The sequence below is a fragment of the Ambystoma mexicanum genome, chromosome 12 (assembly GCF_040938575.1).
Source record: "Ambystoma mexicanum isolate Mex_15411 chromosome 12, UKY_AmexF1_1, whole genome shotgun sequence".
Taxonomy (NCBI): domain Eukaryota; kingdom Metazoa; phylum Chordata; class Amphibia; order Caudata; family Ambystomatidae; genus Ambystoma; species Ambystoma mexicanum.
In genome coordinates this window covers 10,430,167-10,447,877 of record NC_090936.1, presented here as the reverse complement: position 1 = coordinate 10,447,877, position 17,711 = coordinate 10,430,167, and the positions used below count along the sequence as shown (strand labels likewise).

Below are 17,711 nucleotides of genomic sequence, written 5' to 3'. Positions count from 1 at the left end.
TCACTCAAAACATAAGTGTGAGAGAGTGCCCGGCATAGGTGCAGGATGAAGGGAGGATGACGAGAGTCCGCTCGGGGCAGGTGTGAAAGAGTGGGAAGAAGGGGTGCATGGTCCAGGCCCGTGTCTAGGGGCAGGCAAAATGGGCGATGGCAAGGGGCACAGTTGGGGCAAAAGGGGTGCAGCAGTCAGCCTGTCCCTCCTGGGAGAGCAGGGAGCCAGCATTTGAGGCAGAGGAGAAATGCCTGCCCTGGTTCATCTACCTCCCATGGTGCAGCCAAATACTCCTAGATGTAGACAGTTGTAGAGGCAAGAGTGTGGGCCCAAAGTATACCTCCTCATGAGCTGAAACTGAAAGTAGGTGCTGTAATTATGCTACTGCGCAATCTTATGCCATCACGGGGACTCTGCAATGGAACAAGATTGACAATTACATGTCTACAAAGACACATTACAGCGGCCTGGCCCGTGTAATCGACGGAACTTAGATACTGTTCTTATACTGTGCACACCCCTCATTCCATCTGACACAAATATACCCTTCAAATTCAAAAGAAGACACTTTCCTATCCATTTAGCCTTTTCAATGACCATTAATAAGTCACACATATCTACATCTCCATCCTAGAAGCGATCAGTGCTAATTCCGATATTTACAAAGGGGACTAGAATTGACTCTATCAATTACTGACCGATATTGACCTTTAAGATATGCTAGAGCAGCGCCTGTTACGAAGGGAACAACTAGTGAATATAGCATTGTGATCTGTCTGCGTATTTCCTTTACAGGGAATAGTATTTAAGAAACATGTCCCAATGGTCATGTCTGACAAATCTTTTGAGAAATTGTGGAGGGTGGTGGTGCATATGTTTGGCGGTGGGGGGTTCAATGTCCGTCAAGTGGAAAGGGCGGTAGCTGCTACCTGGTTTTGGCTACACTTTGGGTCGAGAACAAGGGTTTTTGCATTTTACATCAGTGGAGATCCCCCTCACTGTGAATTTTGTCACAGGCCCAGAATTGTGGCCCTGTCAACGGGGTAGGGAACATGACTCCTAACAACCTTCCCCAGTGCCTGTGTGTGAGAAAGCCCCCTCCTGGTCTCTCCTTACTTGGAACAACGGCGGTGGGCAGTACCAACACAGAAAAGCGGCTGGGCGTTCGCTCCGGTTCAGCAAGAAGACCTGTAGGCTGCCATGTGATGGCACGGCACTTGCCCGACAGCATCGCACCACAACGCAGAGGAGCCTGGCTCCATCTGAGAGAGTCTGCTGTAGCCTGTGCAAGAGGAGGCGGGGCCAACTCTAGGAAAGCCGCCGTGCAGCAGTGACTGCCTTCCTAGGTGTGCGACAGCCGGGACAACACAGGTCACCAGAATAAGACAAGACCTTAGGGCGCACCCGCATATAGAGACCCCACTAGCCCACCAGGGAATTCCTCTGAATCGGGGGTCCACTATGCCACCAGTGAAGCGTTAAGCAGAAAATTCCTCCGGAGAGGACTGAAAGAGAGGATCTGTGTGATCACTGCGACCCCCAGAAGTACTGCATAAAGAAGGGGCAGGGCTTACACGCCCTTTGTGAAGCATCTCCAGCACGTCCCCTGAGGCCCCTGGACCAGGTAAGGATTGGATAGGGTAAGTATCCGAACATCTTGCGGGGGTTATTTAAGGAGGTGCATGAGAGATAGGCGGTGTGGGTCGGTTGGATGAAGGCGGGAGGTGGCGGAGGACATCCGAAGAGACCAGAGGTGAGAACAGCGACCTGGGTGCGGAAGCTATTCTAGAGAGCGATCTGTGGCATATGTGCTTATAAGAGTGGAGCGTGTGAGGAGTAGAGACAGAGTAGGAGTAGCAGGGAGGCAGTGGCAGCAGAGGTGCTAGTAGTCATGGTAGTAGTAGAGGGACAATGGGAGTAGATTGTAGTAGCTGGTGGTAGTGAATGATAGTGAGTCTTGGTGACTGGTAGTCGCAGTTGAGAGGGGAATTGGCAGTGAGGGATAGTAGGGGAAGCGGAGAGGCAGTAATAGTGACAGGAAGTGGGAGAGCAAGACTACTAGTAGGAGAAGTGGCAAGGAAGGAGAGGCGGTAGCAGCAGTGGCAGAGAAAGCCAGGCTGTACATAGGAGGGAGGTAGTAGGACAGTTGGAGTGGAGGTTGGAGCTTAGATTGATAGTAGAAGATCAAAGTGTGGAGTGAAAGATTGGAGGGACAATAGTACGGGGGAGGAGACCATCTGTGGAGACCAGGGTAGAAATGGCACATGAGAGAGGGGGGCGTGCGAGACAGAAGAGTGACACTGGGTGAAAGAAGGAACCACCCCTAACTCCCTAAGACTTTCAAGTCGCCAAAGAACCCAAAGACCGAGTCATTCGAGATGCCTGTATTTTCATAAACACCCATGGACCATCCGACAGCGTCCGAGTGGTTATTGGTTGCGGGCCGTCCCATCACAATATTCATTTATAATTCTTTATGTGTGGATTGAACTTGAACAGTAATTTTGTTCATTTTAAATATTTTAAAATATTGAACTTAAAGATTTTCTTTTTCCAAATAAATCTTTGGAACCATTAAATTCTTTTCTGTTAAAGGAAAGGATATGGGTGCAGGGACCTGCAACCTTTGGATGTACCAATGTTATGAACTACAACTCCCATCAGCCCTAACCTGCAACGTCAATGCTTAGCGACATGGGATTCGGTTTCTGAAAGTTACAATATTTCAAACGAGATATATTGCTGCCAACCATAGCATTATGAATACAAATTGTCAAACAATATCACTTTACTAAACTACACATTTTTCACAGACTGTGAAATATAATTCATGTAACTGTATATACCAATACGTCATAGAAGTCACGGCTGAAGGAATTGTTACAATAGAGCCAAGTTACCCTGGTAAATGTTCTTTATTCATCACGTTCCTATGTTGTGATTATTTACTCAAATACAGAGGGCCTCTAGGGTAGATCAATTCTTTCAACCGCCCATCATAGTCAATAACGGTATTACCCCAACAAAAGGAGAAAAAACCCTGAATGCAAAAAAATGGCAAAAATGGCTGTTAAAAAAAATACGAATTCCAAAAATGTCAATGAAGAGGAGGCAGGGTTGCAGGGGTGTCCCCTGCTTCCATAAAAAGGAAAGCGGGGAACAAAATGAAGTTTCAATTGTTTTTTTTAAACGCACCCTGCGGCGGAAATTCCGCCCGTCAATCGGGAGGCGGAAATAGCATCGCAGGGAAAGAGCCATGGAGAAGAAGAGCAGGTATGTGCAGCTGCAGGTACGATTAAAGCGGTAGGGGGGATAAAGGGCGGGGGTGATATAAGTGATTATTCCGTACAGTACATTTAGAATTCGTAATTTTAGAATTTGAAATTTTCGGCTAGGCAATAATCACGTATATCCGTCGATTACACACAAAAGAAAGAATCCTTTTCATTGTAAAGGTGCTCAAAACTCGCAGCCTTACCCAATATGAAGTACTCCACTTCCCTCGTGATGCTCACCTTTCCCTAGGGAATGGTGAGGAGCTCCCCATCTGAGGAAAAGGGGATATCGAAAGGAACTGACCCTGTCTACTAAAATCAGTCACTTAGAGAAGAGACACCAGTGGTAATCACTTCACCAGCAACAATCTATTTAAAACAGTATCGAGATGATGAGTGCCGTAAATGTATTCTTGACAGAGCTTAGTACTGAGGTTAAAAAATGACCCCCCAAATCCTCTGAGACAAGTGGGTCATTGCAGACAGCTTCTGGGAAGCTCTCTCTTTTTGTTGTCTCTAGCAGCTAAAGATAAAACTATTCGGGGTCGTTCAGTTAAATGATGTCCCCCACACAACAGTCGACCGGTTTCAGCGTGATTTTATGGTTGGACCGCCTTCTTCAGGACTGGAAACCTCCCCTATTATGGGACGCTTCTTTGTTCATGAGTGAAGTGCTCTAATCTCTGTATCATCAACACCTGAAACAATTATCCAAATGCTATTTCCAAATAAGTTTCTTTGGTGTATGTCAGGCGACTCTAACAGTGTTTCCTAATGTGTTGTTTTATCCGTGTTCGAAATGTACAGACGCCGACACTCCTTACTGAGTTTTCTACTCAGAGGCATTGCTAGGGGGGGGTGACTGAGGGGGCTGTATCCCCGGGTCTTTTGGTTGTAGCCCTGGATAGAAGTTCAGCAGCTACAACCAAAAGGCTAGCTAGCCCCTGGGCCGGACCGTCCCGACATTAGCGTAGCCCCGGATCTTTTCCAGACCTAACAACACCCCTGGCAGAGTGTCGAAGACCGTAGATTTCGAACACAGATGAAACATGGCCTATTGCTAGTTTCACATATAACTTTCCAAACTTCTGCAATATGCCCTTATTCTCGTGAAACGGAGCCCACTAAAGTTGACAAGCGTCTATAGCGGAGCTTGGGAACTCTCCAAGTCGTGAACACCTTGGTAGTCTCCGCCACCTAAGTAAAAACATGGCCAGCCACATTCTAATCACCTTGAGCAGGTGAGCAGCGAAAAGAGCTGTCTGGCAAACCAAAGCAAAGGCAACTGATGCAAGAAACGCATGACGACCCCATGCCCAATCCCCCAACGACTACTCCTGAAATGGTCATCCTAATGATATGATATGGCATTTATAAGGCGCCTATATACATGTGTTCCAAGACGCGACGTGGCAAGGGAGGACAGGCAACGATCCTACTAGGCCAGGTGTCATTCAGATCGCGCAAGTGCATGGGAAGGGGGGAAAGGAAAAGTGTGCAGGGGGAAGACTAATGGAAGCATATTACCCATGTCTCTGGGATAATCCTGCTGGCAATTCTAGCCAAAGGCTGACGTAACACTTTGAAGCTCCTGCCTCAAAGGATTTTCCAGGGAAGACTGAGGATTCATCCAGTGTCCCTGGGATGAAGCTTCAGAAGCTGTTTGTTCGTCCCAAACGTTACAGACAAAAGATGGAAGTGTGTCTGTATGACAAGTCGGTGCTGTTGAGTGTCTTTGGTACTCAGTCTTCCACCCTGAACATGGTTTTCCCTGACCACCTTGCAGCCCTCGTCACTTCCGGACGACACTGCCCTCCTCCGATCTGGTGATTGCGTGCTGATGTCGTAAGGGTGAGGGTCAAAGCTATGGCTCTCCTGATGCCATGGACTACAGCACCCGTGATCGCACCCCAGTCACTTTGTTAGCTCGGTCTGGTGGTAGTTGTAGTCCAAAACATCTGGAGAAGCAAAGGTTGCAGATCCCTGCACTAGGACAGTGACGAGTCCCCCACACGGATGAGGAAGGGAATGTCTACAGCACTCCTAATGTCATCACATGTTTTCAATGTGCATTGATTGCTGACACAGTGAGCTTCTCAGCTCTGGATGACTCTTGCTCATGTGCCATATTTACCTGTAGAAGGATGGCAGTTAAGCCGCAGATGCTTTATAAATGATACAGCAATAAAAGGGAGCGTGTTCTTTATTTCATGCTGTGCTGCTATGATTTTACTTTGTCTAAACACAGCTTTACGTGAATAGATGGCGTGGACCGCGTGCCCGTTGGCGGGGCTTCCAATGGTTGGTCATGTACTTGCCATTATGCAGGCCCAGCCCGGTCAGGCAAAGTCTCAGGTGGGCTTCACTTGCATGGGATTTGCCCCACCTTGATGGGGCCAGACCCCATATTCTGTCAACTCTTTATAACTAGTGCATTGTCGCTGTAGGCCACCAAGTAAAAAATGCCCACTTTCCAGCCAAGGGAAGACTGTCTGGTATTTTGCAGGAGGCGCAGAGATGCTGCTGGGTCACCAGTGATAGTTACCATCCTCCGGGAGCGGTGCCAAGGCCCCTTTCCTGGGGGAAGGGATGAAGGCTGGGGGATGGAAAATACAAAGCTACCCACTGTCAGGTGGAGATAATTCCATTAATAAACCTTGGCCCATTGTACACAATTGACCGGGTGGAAAAGACAGTGGGATGCCACCCCTGCTTCCTTACCACCTGGGCACTGCAGGGGGCATGTCCACCAAATAATTCTTGTGTATTTACTTAAGCTAAAACCAAATGGGTTCATGCAATCGCATGTTCTATATTGTCTATAATAGTAGCACAGCACTGTGCTTTGCGGTCTCTGCGTACTTTGGGATGAGTACGAGATTTGTGAAACTGGAGAATTGTGAGGGCATTCTCTGCCGATATCAGGATCGAGTTCCAGAGGGTGGGTGCATAACAAGGTAAGGTTTGTTTTTGGGTCCTCTTTTTGCAGACAAATTGTGATTTGGGTGGTTAGTCGATTTGCTGCACGAGGATCATGTGTCACCTGATATGTGGCGCTTAACCGGCACGTAGGCTGGTGTGCTACTCGCGACTGCTGTGTAGATGATACTCGTAGCATTGAGCAGTGTCCTGGCCTGGAGAGTCGGTCATATTTCTGCACAACCATTATAAGATGCCTTGTGGTATTGTAGCCTGATTTAGAGGAGCCCGTTGAGTGGCTGGGAGTCCTGTCATGGGGGCATTTCCTCCATTGACGTGCAAGAACAAAAGGGCCTGCTCTAAGGTTCGGAAGTCCTGTGGTAGGATGAAGGGTTTCATTTTACAATGGGTTTGATTTTGAGCCAAGCCGTTTCGGCCTTCTAGGCCATGTGTTTCTGGAAGGACAGATTGCTGGCAATGGTGAAGTGTAAGGATTTTTTCTGAATCCGAGAGTTCCAGATCAAATCCTTCTTGACGCAAATCAGTGAGACATTGTTGGACAAGTTGTTGTTTAGTGGGCGGACCCATGACGACAAATGTGGTCTTCGAGGGGTAAAGATTGGGGCAAGCATTTGACATCAAGGACTGGATGATGACTAGGTAATCATGGATACAACTGATGTCCTGTGGGCTTTTTACTCTCATGTACAACTAAGTATTTCTGCAGATGTGTGAATGGCTATTTTAGCATATGATACAATAGGTTATTTATAATGCGCTTAATACCCAGAGGTTTCTAAGCGCAGACCCGGGGATCGAACCTGTTGCCCCTGAGCTATCCTCCTGAGACAAAAGCAGAAGGGAACACCCGGATGTCAAATAGGGACCTCTTAAGGAATGTACCCAGTTGCTCTATGTAAAGGTTAAAACGCCTTGGTGGGATGATGGCGCCATGGGGGACTGTGTAAATGTCTAGGAGTTGGTTAGTATGCAACGTGTTCATCTTGACGTTCTGGTGTCTGCTCGGGAGATAGTAGGCAAACCAATTCAGGACCGTGCAGGAGAATCCCATCCCGTCTGCAAGGAAGGAGAGGAGGGCGGAAACGTTCAACAGTGTCAAATGCAACTCAAAGTCATGAGACATCCTTACCCATGATTTGGAGGTTTCAGTGTGATTTTAGCCATTCGGGGGGGGGGGGGGGCAAATGTCTGAGGGGTGTCCGAGTGCAGAACGCAACAAATTCTATGATTGTCCAGTAAAAACCACAAGAGGTCTTGAAAGACCCATACTGCAGGATTTCTCAAATGAAGATGTGCCTGACTAGTGAGCCAAAACGGCACAGCAAATCTAGAGAAGGCTCTCATGTCCGTGTAGGCCTTTCCTAAGCATAGTGCATCTGTCAATTAAGCTGGACCAGTTGCAACGTATGTTTGACAGACTATATGTAAGTCATCGAACTTGTTTCTAGCTCGTTCTGGTAGCCAGCCGATTGCTATGGCGAGCACCAGCTTCCACGCTGGCTTCTGTGTTTTAGATACTTTTAAGCCATGAGATCAGGCTCCATCGCTTTCTCAGATGAATCCCTTTTGCCTTGTCCAGGTGTGAGGGCATCAGGGCCTTATCCAACATCCTTCTTTGGGGATTAGGTGGGTGACAGATGAGTCCTTTTTCATAAGGATGATTTCACCGGCGATGCGGATCTGCTCCGACAGTTGAGCTTTATAAAAATCCATAGAATTGCTTTTCCAAATCAGGTTATCACATTGAACCTCACCTCTCCGCCTTTCCCTGCAAGTTCCATGCTAGAGTGTAAATTGCCTTGCAAGTAGAAGCCGCTGGCTTATTGCGAAAGATCAATGACTTGACAATTATAGCGGCTGCTGTCCTTGGAGGCGAGAGACCTTTCTTGGGGCCTCGTGAGCACGCCGGGACAGCAGTTACCTCAGGTTTAGCTCGGCTGCCTTAGTTCGAAGTCAGTTATAATGAGAAAGAAATCCATTCTGATGGGCGCGCGTGATGAGATCCTCCGCTCCCATTAGGACTCATGCCAGACGCAATTCCCTGAATACCACCTGGTATTGCAAAATCCTGTGCTCTGACAAAGGCTGGATTTTTCCTGAACTAAGAGAACATCTTTTCTCCCCATTTTCAATTATTTCAGCTGAATTGATTTTGCCCCAGTTTATAACTTATTCTAAATGTTCTGATTACAACTTTTCAAGCGGTGTCAGTAACCAAATGAAGACCAAACAATATCCTTCTTTTAAAGAAATGGATTAGATTGTTTGTGATGTGGCTGTTGCTTGCAGCCGATAGGGGGAGCCAAGCCATCATCATTGAGATGTTTTGGCCTACAACTCCCATGATCCCTCTGTAGAGGAGAAGTTACATGTCTCTGCAGGAAACCCCGCCCCCTGCCTCCTATATGTTCGAAGCCCGAGATTGTGACGTGCTTAAGACCAGCAGTTGTGACAAATTCCGCAGCAAGTGTTTGAGAAAAGTTATCCTCTGAGAAAACCTTTTCAAATGTATCCCTGAAAAGACAATGGGGGTCATTCCGAGGTTGGAATTACCGGCACCGGTAAGGGTGCCGATGCCGGTAATCCCTTACCTCCGTATTCCGAGGCCCCTTTGCGGGTCCTTCCTTACCTCCTGCTTTTAGCAGGAGTAAAGTACGGGACCCGCAAAGGTACTTCGGAGGTAATTACGGTACTGTAATTTACGGTGCCGTAATTACCTCCTTCCCCATTCCCATTGAGCCCTATGGGGCAGAAATGGGAATGGGGAAGGGCAAAAGGTGAATGGGGAATTACCGGTCCCTCCAACCCTGGAATGGACCGGTAATTACTCCATTCACCATGCCGGATTTGGGGCGGTTTCGCAGGCAACCATGGAGCTAATTACTCCATGGTTAGCTCCAAACCCGGAATGAGGCCCAATGGGGGTCATTCTGAGGTTGGAGGTAAGGAATTACCGGCATCGGTAAGGGTGCCGATGCCGGTAATCCCTTACCTCCGTATTCCGAGGTCCGTTTGGAGGTCCTTCCTTACCTCCTGCTTTTAGCAGGAGTAAAGTACGGGACCCGCGAAGGTACTTCGGAGGTAATCACGGTACCGTAATTTACGGTGCCGTAATTACCTCCTTTCCCATTCCCATTGAGCCCTATGGGGCAGAAATGGGGAAGGGCAAAAGGTGAATGGGGAATTACCGGTCCCTCCAACCCTGGAATGGACCAGTAATTACTCCATTCACCATGCCGGATTTGGGACGGTTTCGGAGGCAACCATGGAGCTAATTACTCCATGGTTGGCTCCAAACCCGGAATGAGGCCCAATGGGGGTCATTCTGAGGTTGGAGGTAAGGAATTACCGGCATCGGTAAGGGTGCCGATGCCGGTAATCCCTTACCTCCGTATTCCGAGGTCCCTTTGGAGGTCCTTCCTTACCTCCTGCTTTTAGCAGGAGTAAAGTACGGGACCCGCGAAGGTACTTCGGAGGTAATTACGGTACCGTAATTTACGGTGCCGTAATTACCTCCTTTCCCATTCCCATTGAGCCCTATGGGGCAGAAATGGGGAAGGGCAAAAGGTGAATGGGGAATTACCGGTCCCTCCAACCCTGGAATGGACCAGTAATTACTCCATTCACCATGCCGGATTTGGGACGGTTTCGGAGGCAACCATGGAGCTAATTACTCCATGGTTGGCTCCAAACCCGGAATGAGGCCCAATATCTGAGGGAAGAACTCCTGGAAGGAATATGAAAAAGAGCAAAAAAGAGGAGCTGGTGACATCGTGAAAGATGAGCGTGACACCCTGAGGATACTGGCTGAAGAGAATGCATGGATCTTACAGAAACTGATGACGAAATTAAGAATTGAATAAATGTTCATATGCGAAAAGATTGCAGATGTGCAAAGCATGGCAGAAAATGCAAACCGTTCAATAACCGTACAGCTGCAGCAACGCAAGTAGATTGAGCAATCTTAGAAGCTGGCTATACGTAGTAAATAGACTGCAGGCAAAGCCGCAATTGTTTAGAAACTCGACATCAGTGTCATGAATTTAGTAAGCCAGGACCCATGTAGAGAAAAGTCAATAACTGTGTCGCAGCAAGAATAAGCTGGGATCGTGGACGCGCATGGCCAGGCTGTTGGCCTGGTATCAAAGCTGAAGCTAACAAGGTGTGAAAACATAAAAATTGATATGAGGCTGGGAAGCCCAAAGGAAACACACCAACACAGGTTACAAAGAACATACAGTTACCAAAGTCAATTGACAAACGGATAGCTATTCGGCTCTCAGAGTAACGTAACAAACTTCAACGAGGGTTCGATGCATTAGTAGAGAGACCGTACATTGGAATATTGGGTCTTTTTATATGTTTTGTCCAGCCTTTGGCCAACCCTCTCGTGGGTTAACCATTCTTGGGATCAGGCCTAGGGTTCCTTGCCAGGTCAATCCTATAATGTATGCATTTTGATCAGTTCCGCTGATACAGTTGTTCATTTACACATAGGTCAGTAATAGGACAAGGTCTCAGTTCGCGACCCCGACAAGTGGCCTGCAGGCATATTAATTATTCGTGTGTGCGGAGGTCACAACGGCCAGAATCTCACTCAGAATGTCATTCAGCCTCCATTTTGATGTTCAGGGTGACTTCCACATTACAAGAGAACCTAAAATGGCGGCTAAATCCAAGATGGCGACTTACATTACTTTTCGTTAAGGTCAAGACCTTGCCGTGGAGTCTATTTACATGATATTTTAGACAACTTGGCGTAGGCCAATACACATTCAATGACTGCGATAGGAGGCATAATATTATTTCAATTCCGACAAAGGCTGGTTATCTATTCTTGAAGGCAGTGATCGTGACAAGCTGATTTGTCCTATGTTAAAGTGCAGAAAAAGAACACCAAGCGTGTCAAGTTTTATTCATTTAAGACATTTAAATGCTGCAAAATAGACCAAATCGTGGTCTCCTGTCACGTGTGCTAAGGCGGAAAATAGAGTTGAGCGTGGAGTTCTAGAACAACGATAGTGCGTGTTTGCACTCCCATATATTCCCACAGACAAGGATACTTGGCAAGGGCAAGTTTAAACTCAATCTTCATGGCAGAAGATGTTGGGCCAATTGGGTGGGGAGGTAAAGTCAAGTCCACCTCTTGGCACCTGGGTCTGAGCTTACATGCTGCTAAGTGAACCGAATGTTCCAGACATGGCACAAGTGTGCCAACCAAGGGCCGTATAACAAAGGGCCTTATAGTTGGAAGACCAATGATAAACTTGTGTACTTAATAGTGTTGAAGATGACATGTTTTAGAGGTAGTCATAAGTTGTCCACCTGATAATAGACGGCCAATCACAATCCCAGCCCATAAAGGAAGTATACTTAGATGTTCCCCTTGAACATATGACAATCCCTTGTAGGTTTTTCTAATTTGCCACGTAGTATGACGTCACTGCTGACATATTTTTTGCATATAAGAATGTTTTTATAAGAAAAGCATTGAGAGCTCCAGTGAACGTCCGTTGATGTCCGTTGTAACTCCCTGGTTTAGATCATTGTTAATAAAACAGTGCCTTTGCCATCTTCCTAAGTTTGTTTGATTATTTGGTGTCAGAGTTATTCTGCCTCCCCATCCAATGCATGCACGATACCCAAAGGGTCATATGCTCATCTCACTATTCACTATGCTGGCTAGATCTGATGGGTGTTCCAGGAAAAAAACATATGAAGTGTCACAGTTTGGCTATCCCTATTACTTATGCTGATTAATTGTGCTCATGAATAAACCCATATTGTCAAAAAGTACATCCATGTGAAATAAACAAATGTTCCAGAGGGTCGTGTGCAATCAATGAGAAGGTAATGGCAAGGAGCTGTAAGATCGCTTGCCCCTGGTGGGTAGTTCATACACTGAACTCCGTAAAATAGCTTCTCAGTTTGGAATCATTGATCTTGTTTAGAAGAAACGTTGGCAATACGTGTTTTCTGTACTTTATTCTGCAGTGTAATGTTCATGCCAATGCATTCTCTATCTGTACAGACTCAAGATACACTCATGAAATAGGTTTTACATCTAGCAAATTTTATGTCCTTCTAGTCTGTCCGTCCTTCCTTATTCGCACCATTCTGTCCTTACTCGCTGTCCTTACTCGTTCCCGTCTGTCCTTGCTCGCTCATGTCTGTCCTTACTCACTCCTGTCTGACCTTACTCGATCCCTTCTGTCCTCATTCGCTCCCATCTGTCCTTAATCTCTTCTGTCTGTCCTTAATCTTTCCCGTCTGTTCTTACTCACCCCGTCTGTCCTTAATTGCTCCTGTCTGACCTTACTCAATCCCTTCTGTCCTCACTCGCTCCCATCTGTCCTAATTGCTCCTGCCTGTCCTTACTCGCTCCCATCTTTCCTTAATCGCTCTCGTCTGTCCTTAATCGCTCTCGTCTGTCCTTAATCGCTCCCGTCTGTCCTTAATTGCTCCTTTCTGTCTTTACTCGCTCCCGTCTGTCCTTAATCGCTCTCGTCTGTCCTTACTCACTCCCGTCTGTCCTTAATTGCTCCTTTCTGTCCTTACTCGCTCCCATCTGTCCTTAATCGCTCTCGTCTGTTCTTAATCTCTCCTGTCTGTCCTTACCCCCATCTCTCCTTACTCACTCCCATATCTCCTTCCTCTCTCCGATCTGTCCTCCCTCACATCCATCTCTTTCCTGGCTTCTGCCTGTCCTTCCTTGCTTTCATCATTCTTTGTTCCTTTCTGTCATCTATCTGTCCCGTCTATCCTTCGTCTCTCTTGTCTGGCCTTTGTCTCTCTCTTCTCCTTCCTTGCTTCTTCATGTCTTTCCACACTTATGTCCTTCCTCATTCCCATCTGTCCTTCCTCAATCCCTTCCACACTTTCTGTCTCACTTCCGTTCTTTCTCTCTGTGTCTGTCCTTTCTTCCATCCGATCTCCTGTATGTCATCTCCTTTCTTTCCTTTCTTCCAACCTGTCTTTCTTCTGTCCTTTGTTCCTTCTGTCCTTTTTGACTTTCATCCATTATTTTTCTTCCTTTCGTCCTTTCTTCTTTTGTTGCTTGCTTCTATTTTCTCAACTTCTTTACTGTTCTTCCTTTTTTATGTGCTTAAACTCGTTCCCATCCCCCTTTACTCTAAACCTTCCTTCCATACTTTACCATTATTCCCTCCTCTAATCCTTCTCGGTTCTTTTACTTCTTTATCCTCTTTTACTTTATCTCTCAATACTATTCCATGCACTATTTCTGATTTGCTTGTTTCTTTTTTAATCGCAGCCTGAGGACATTGTATACTACAATGCAAAGGAGGACTTCATTGATGTAAGTACCATGGCTTTCCTACATTCTTTACACACATGTTCAAAGTGCAATATATTTAAGTTGATGAATAGATTGTCTGTTCTCAGGCTTTGACATTTCAGTTTCTTTGTGTTTTGTTCACACCGCCTGTTGTCTTTCTGTCAAACGTTATGCCCATCTATTAAACCTGTTGGATTTATTGTGAATACAATCCTGTTGCTCCCCACAATATGATCGAACCCACAATGTGTGTCAGTGGTTGGGCTAGTTGAATGGAGGATGAGACCAGTTAATGGCAATCCAGGAAATTACACATTTATTGATCACCAAGCAAAGTCAGTCATAAGTTACTTTTGTGTAACTATCCAGGACTGAAATTCTATTGTTGATTTTAAGGTTGTTCCAGACTTGCTCAGTGATCACCACCCTATTCCTTTAACGTGTAAATGGAAATATCAGTTCAGCTCTCGAAACAGCCCGAATGGGCATGACGCGGCCTTGATCCCAAATAAGAAACGTATCGGATGGTGACCAGGTATATCTGACGATATTAACACGATGAAAATTGGACCAAAGTCTCATTTTATGAATACTATTTTGGATCCAATATTTATCCCAGCAGCAGCTTTAACATTAGCTGCTTGTTTTAAATGCACCCCTTATGTATGTTTTTAAAACCTATTGGGCATCTTAAGAGACCTAAGCTAGTGGGGTGGTTTAATGAAAGTGTAAAGTAGCCTTATTAAGGGATGACACTGATAATGCAGAAATAACAGGTGCCAGGGATAGATACAAAAAGGCAATCAGTGACTGCAAATTTGAATTTGAAGGAAGAGCCTGGGAAGAGGCTTTACAAGCTGCGGGCAAGACTAACTCTAGAGCTTTTTGGGATGTTCTCCATAAAGGATCACTAGGACTATCGTCCATCTAATAATGTGCTAGACACCAAGTGTCATAAGGAAGGGGAAACCGTGTCTCACCGTTCAGTGTCCCACTTCCACTCCCCGAAAACCCCTCATCCAGGAGATCCTCCTCCACTGGTCCACCCCCAGGAACAAGATCCAATAGCGGTGGCATGTCCTGGGCACCTGGATGACAGTTCCCCGGGGACTAGTACTAGTAAGTTAGACACCTTCAGGTTTCTCACAGTGCCCTGAGCAGAAGTATGTTGAATTTCTGTTTAAATTAATCTTTCCTTTGCTTTCAATATGCTCAAAAGGTAGGATACATTTCATGGTAACATGCTACAACATTCTACTTGCATTCAAATGGTTATAGTTTATTAGACGTTGCACACAGGAAAAAAGCTTTTTATTCTACCTTGAATCAGATCTCAATTGGCTTTGAATTTAGTGAGAAAGCAAAGTGCAGTTTGCACTAAAATGTCTTGGTGTTCTATTTGGAATCAGTTCATGTCAAATGTCTCCCCCTCTCAGCTCCTTCAAGTCCAGGGACATATCAGAGAGATGATAATAGATTGCATATATTTAATTGCATTATGGCCTTTTTATACTCGCTTTCAGATAGTTCTTTAAAGGCACAGAGCCAGGATGGATCCTCACAACCTCCAGGTAACCCCCCGCCCCACCAGTTAGCTAAGCTCACCACTCTTAACTACCTCTGGGAAATCAGGTCTCACACCATTTAACATTTGCTTCAGGCTTCCCCTTGGTCACAGCAAATGGTCTTGCCTCCCTCAAGATGTAATTACACCTTAGCGTTCATCCAGTTTGACAGAGGTTCCCCTATGCACAGCCTTCAGAATCCCAGCATTCTCTGCCCCTACCTCCTGTGGATTCCATCTTATATGGGCTCACATTTACCCACACTATGTCACATTACATCACAATATTTGATTGGTTTATTCCCCTGCAGCAGCTGGCTTAAAAGGTGAACACTCCTAGAAAATACACCCTTAATTTAATAGGTCCCACAGATTCTGAACATGTTACAGAGAAGTGGTTCTGAACAATTGGGACTTATAATAATATGTGTTTCCTTCTCTTCCGCTAGGAATTCTTCCCATCAATGATATATGGGTTATTAGACTCCTATGATCAAGACAAATACATACATATGTGGCTTGAATTTGTGTTTTGGAGTTTGATGAAGTTATTAATAGTGATATCATGTATACATTATTAATGAACAATAGATCATGTTCAATCTCCCTTAGTAGGGGAGGCTGTTGCTATGTCAGGACAGTTGTCATTTTTTAAAACACCAAATAATGTCACGTGTCGGGTCCACTTTATTCTGTTTAACTTTGCAGAGAATAACCTCTGCAGCATGAATGAATCATGCAAGTAGCTGTCCAGGGTCCCTTTATTAGATTTTGCAATAGCTCGGGCAGGTGGTGAATGAATAGGTTGGCAGAGTCCTCCAAGATTACAAACCTTATTGGCATAATCCTTATATATCAATTTCCAGAAATCGGACCTTCCCCCGTGAAATCGCCTCCCAGATTTGATACATTTAGGAAACCACATTTTGACTCTATTTGAAATCAAACGTGTATTTTTGTAAGACGTATTGTTGGACTGGGCTTAATATGTTAGTTTGATTGCTGGATAAGATCTAGCTTTCCATATTGCCCACCTCTTGATCAACAAGGATTTTCAAGTTTAGAAAGTGTTACTGTTCAATGTACAATGACCTGCAGTGACCTTGTGTCATGGTGAGAACAGTCAAAAGAAGTATGTGCAAAGCCAAACTTAGACCGTGATTTGAATTTGCTCGTTTCCCATGAATAATGTTGAATGTACTAAATGCTTGCATTTATTGTTGCTATGTTTGCAGTGTGTCATTCTTCATTTAGTGTTCTAAGTTTGTTCAGTTTAAACGTGAGCTCCTGCAAACCAATAAGGTTTTCCCATCTGTGGATTTTTGGTTGATCTGAAGAACTGTCAACAAATGTGTGGAAGGTGAGGGAAAGACAGAAGCATGGCGAAAGTGGAATTGGGCTGTTTTCTAGTCTAAATTGTGATTCCATATATTTAGGGGTTTGCCATGTAGGTATTTTGTACCACAGTGAACCCTTGAAAATCCTCGCTGTTACCCATCCATCATGTACCTTTCATAACCGCTTTGTTTATTTTCCTCCTAAGCAACACATCTACTGAGGACGTTTGTCCCCTGCCTTTGGCAGCCTAGTTATCTAGACCTGGTCAATCATGCCCACAATGAACTTTGTATAGTAGGCTCTGAGATAGATCACTGCTCCAGCCTACTCATGGGCATCAGTAAATCTGATTGTAACAGGCTACAAGTATGCCAAAATGGGGCTATCAGAGCTGTTATGAATCTTACATTTAGAGATCATGTGACACCGGCAAGACGTGAGCTACACTGGCTGCCAGTGACCTCTGGATTCCTATTCCGAACTCTGACGATTATACATAAGTGTAGATCAGGAAACATGCCTGGATACATACAACAACTGCTATCCACAAAAAACAATGTGTGAACACTAAGAACGAATAATCAGCATCCTCTGATTGAACCAATGTGCCATACTGTCAGAGCTGCAAATTCAGCCTTTGTCTTCAACTGACCCAGAGCTTGGAATGCTCTGCCTCTAAACATGAGATCCATTGACTCCCTTGAATTGTTTAGGAAGAGCCTAAAGAAATACTTGTTCAATTAATTGATTATGAGACAGCTATAAACTCTTTTTTCGTCATGATTCTGCATCTCGGACCTGTCTATTCGTTACTCGTTGTCTGTATCTTGAAGTGCCCTCACGCCCTCGGGTTCATGGCTGCGCTATATAAATGTATTAAAGCAAAAAACGTAAAAAGTATATCCCGCACACATCATGCCCCTCACACGAAGACTTTGCATATATATTTACATTACAACAAGCTCCGCCTATGACCCTCTTACACACCTTACAGTGCTCCTCACCAGGTTTTACTTTAACACTGCTCTCTTCTTACATCACACCTTGCTGTGGTCAATGCACCCTAATAGACTATGGTCCTGCTGTGCCTGGGTAGGACTCAATGCACCTTAACTCAGACAATGGTTTATGTGCTTTGAGACTGTTACGGTGGTGTCAGGTGCAGTATAAGAAAAACAATCATCATAATTTACAATTACATAGTAACACCTACACCAGGGTACGACTAAATGATCAAGGCGATGTAACTGACAAAATTAACATCAATATGGGGGTAAAGCATGGGTGCGTCACTGCACCCATGCTA

At 45.3% G+C, this 17,711-nt stretch overlaps 1 protein-coding gene across 7 annotated transcripts in view; it reads left to right on the top strand.

The window, feature by feature from the left end:
• Positions 1-17,711, top strand: part of CACNA2D1 (calcium voltage-gated channel auxiliary subunit alpha2delta 1) — a 1,412,752-nt gene that overhangs the window by 611,211 nt on the left and 783,830 nt on the right. For all 7 annotated transcript variants that reach the window (XM_069627805.1, XM_069627804.1, XM_069627806.1 and 4 more), the window contains exon 5: positions 13,480-13,524. In XM_069627805.1, coding sequence (XP_069483906.1) covers positions 13,480-13,524 — 45 coding nt within the window. The remainder of the gene's footprint in view (positions 1-13,479; positions 13,525-17,711) is intronic.